The 2,379-nt window shown below is 43.2% G+C and overlaps 1 protein-coding gene across 1 annotated transcript; it reads left to right on the top strand.

The window, feature by feature from the left end:
* The first annotated feature begins 1,190 nt into the window (after positions 1 to 1,190).
* Positions 1,191 to 2,379, top strand: LOC127784906 (tuliposide A-converting enzyme b1, amyloplastic-like). Its single transcript, XM_052312319.1, has one exon. The coding sequence runs from the start codon at positions 1,300 to 1,302 to the stop codon at positions 2,257 to 2,259; it is 960 nt and encodes a 319-aa protein (XP_052168279.1). The 5' UTR covers positions 1,191 to 1,299; the 3' UTR covers positions 2,260 to 2,379.

Here is a 2,379-nt window from a genome sequence, read left to right as displayed (position 1 = left end):
CTTTTTGTTTTTTACTGTGTCTATTGAATTTTAATCCAAATATTAAAAATCTGTATGATATGATCATAAAAATCTTTCGAAAGATGGATAGATACTCTCATACACATTATTATATTTTCACCGGCGGGTATTATTTTAGACCACCTGTAAAGGGGTGTTGTGAGTTGCGTGTTGTCTCGGATTTCTCACTTAAATAAGAAGCGGCCCATGGGCCGAACTGCCGAAGGCAATATTTGTTAGCGGACTAATAAATGCTGTCATCATCCTCAAGAAAAAAGAACTGAATTATGTTGCTTGTCCTTGTTAATCAGTCGAGCCACATGGAGAATATTAATATTATCATCTCATGTCAACATAGTAAAGATTAATACTTGCAAGTCTCAATGGGTGTACTTTTTTTTTATCTTCTTACTATTTTAACAATATACTTTATTTTTTAAAATATATGAAAATGCTAGTTTTTATATGATGTTTGATCAGCTGTCTTCTTTCAAAATTTTAAAAATATAAGTTATGCTTGAAATACATTTAATAAAAAATCACAACAAAATAAACAATACTTTCACTAAGACACTTGATTAGATGTTATCTATACTATTTTAAAAGACATTGGTGATGGGAGCAATGAATCTGCCACTGTCACCCCACCATTTTTTTTCAGTTTTTATATATTAGCCCCTGATATTTTCTGATATTATGGAAAAGTTCATTATTTCTTTCAAACAAAGTATTTGTTTCAAATAAGTGAATGCTATATATATTTAAATAAGCGAACAAGTGATACTGATATTTGATGAAAATATATTTTGTCTATGACATATTATAATATATTTTCTTTTACCCATAACAAAGCATGAGTATTTTGCTAGTATTTCAAAATAAAGAACACCATATATATATATATATATATATATATATATATATATATATATATATATATATATATATATATATATATATATATATATATATATATATATATATATATATATATATATAAACAGATGAGTACTACAGTACCAATATAATTCTAAGTGGGAAGTTGCAAACAACGATTTAGATGGTTGGTATAACCATACGTGATCCTCTATCATAATGTCACTATCAATATAATTACTAGTATGTGAGTCTTATTTTTCTATTGTTGTCTATATGATAGCATTATTATAGTTGAGAATATGGTTGCCGCTCAAGAATAAATGTGGGATGCGGTGCTAATTAATTTGCCCTGCCCCACACAAAACCACTCTCTCGTTGCTCGATTTGGGAGCTACTACCTTTCTTGAAGGGAGCTGCGCAATGGATTCGAGCAGCAGCGAGATCCTCGTCGACGCCGGTAGCTTCCGATTATACAAGGATGGCCACGCCGACCGTACCGGCGACATGGAGACCGTGCCCGCCGGCTTCGACGCCGACACCGGCGTCACCTCCAAAGACGTCGTCATCGACGTTGTCACCGGCGTCTTCGTGCGCCTCTACCTACCACCCATCCAGGCTGCTACCGATGACGACGGCAAGACGAAGCTCCCCATCCTCGTCTTCTTCCACGGCGGCTACTTCGTCGTCGGGTCAGCTAGCTGCCCTAAGCGCCACCGCAACATCAACGATATCGTCGCCAGGGCCCGTTTAATCGCTGTCTCCGTCGACTACCGCCTCGCTCCCGAGCACCTGCTCCCGGCGGCGTACGACGACTCCTGGGCGGCGCTCAACTGGGCGTTGTCCGGGGCCGACCCATGGCTGTCCGAGCACGGCGACACCGGCCGAGTCTTCTTGGCCGGCGTCAGCGCTGGCGGGAACATAGCCCACAACATGACCATCGCCGTGGGCGTGCGTGGCCTGGACGCCGCGGTACCGGCGCGCATAGAGGGCACAATCTTGCTCCACCCTTCGTTCTGCGGCGAGACGAGGATGGAAGGGGAGCCGGAGGAATTCTGGGAAAGCGTCAAGAAGAGGTGGTCGATCATCTTCCCCGACGCGAAGGGCGGGCTGGACGATCCGCGGATGAACCCCATGGCGGCCGGCGCGCCGAGCCTGACGAAGCTGGCGTGCGAGAGGATGCTGGTCTGCGCGGCGTCGGAGGACCCGATAAGACCAAGGGAACGTGCGTACTACGACGCCGTGAAGCGAAGTGGGTGGGGCGGAGAGGTGGATTGGTTCGAGTCAGAAGGCGAGGGCCACGCCTTCTTCGTCCGCAAGTACGGCAGCAGCGAGGCCGTCAAGCTCATGGATCGAGTGATTGCTTTCCTTGCTGGCCATTAACTGTACTCTCAAGAGAAATATTATCGCTATATTGGTCATCCGTACTTCCCTGCATCGTGTTCACGAATAATTAACTATTTACAATTTTTACGAGTGGTGATAAAAAATTTACCAGTGAAA

Source organism: Oryza glaberrima, chromosome 9 (assembly GCF_000147395.1).
Source record: "Oryza glaberrima chromosome 9, OglaRS2, whole genome shotgun sequence".
Classification (NCBI taxonomy): Eukaryota; Viridiplantae; Streptophyta; class Magnoliopsida; order Poales; family Poaceae; genus Oryza; species Oryza glaberrima.
Note: the sequence above shows the minus strand (reverse complement) of the source record. Positions and strands in the feature narration are given on the sequence as shown.

What these genes read in the sequence shown, in the direction of transcription:
- LOC127784906 (XM_052312319.1), top strand. Translation starts at nt 1,300, where the DNA reads ATGGATTCGAGCAGCAGCGAGATCCTCGTCGACGCCGGTAGCTTCCGA.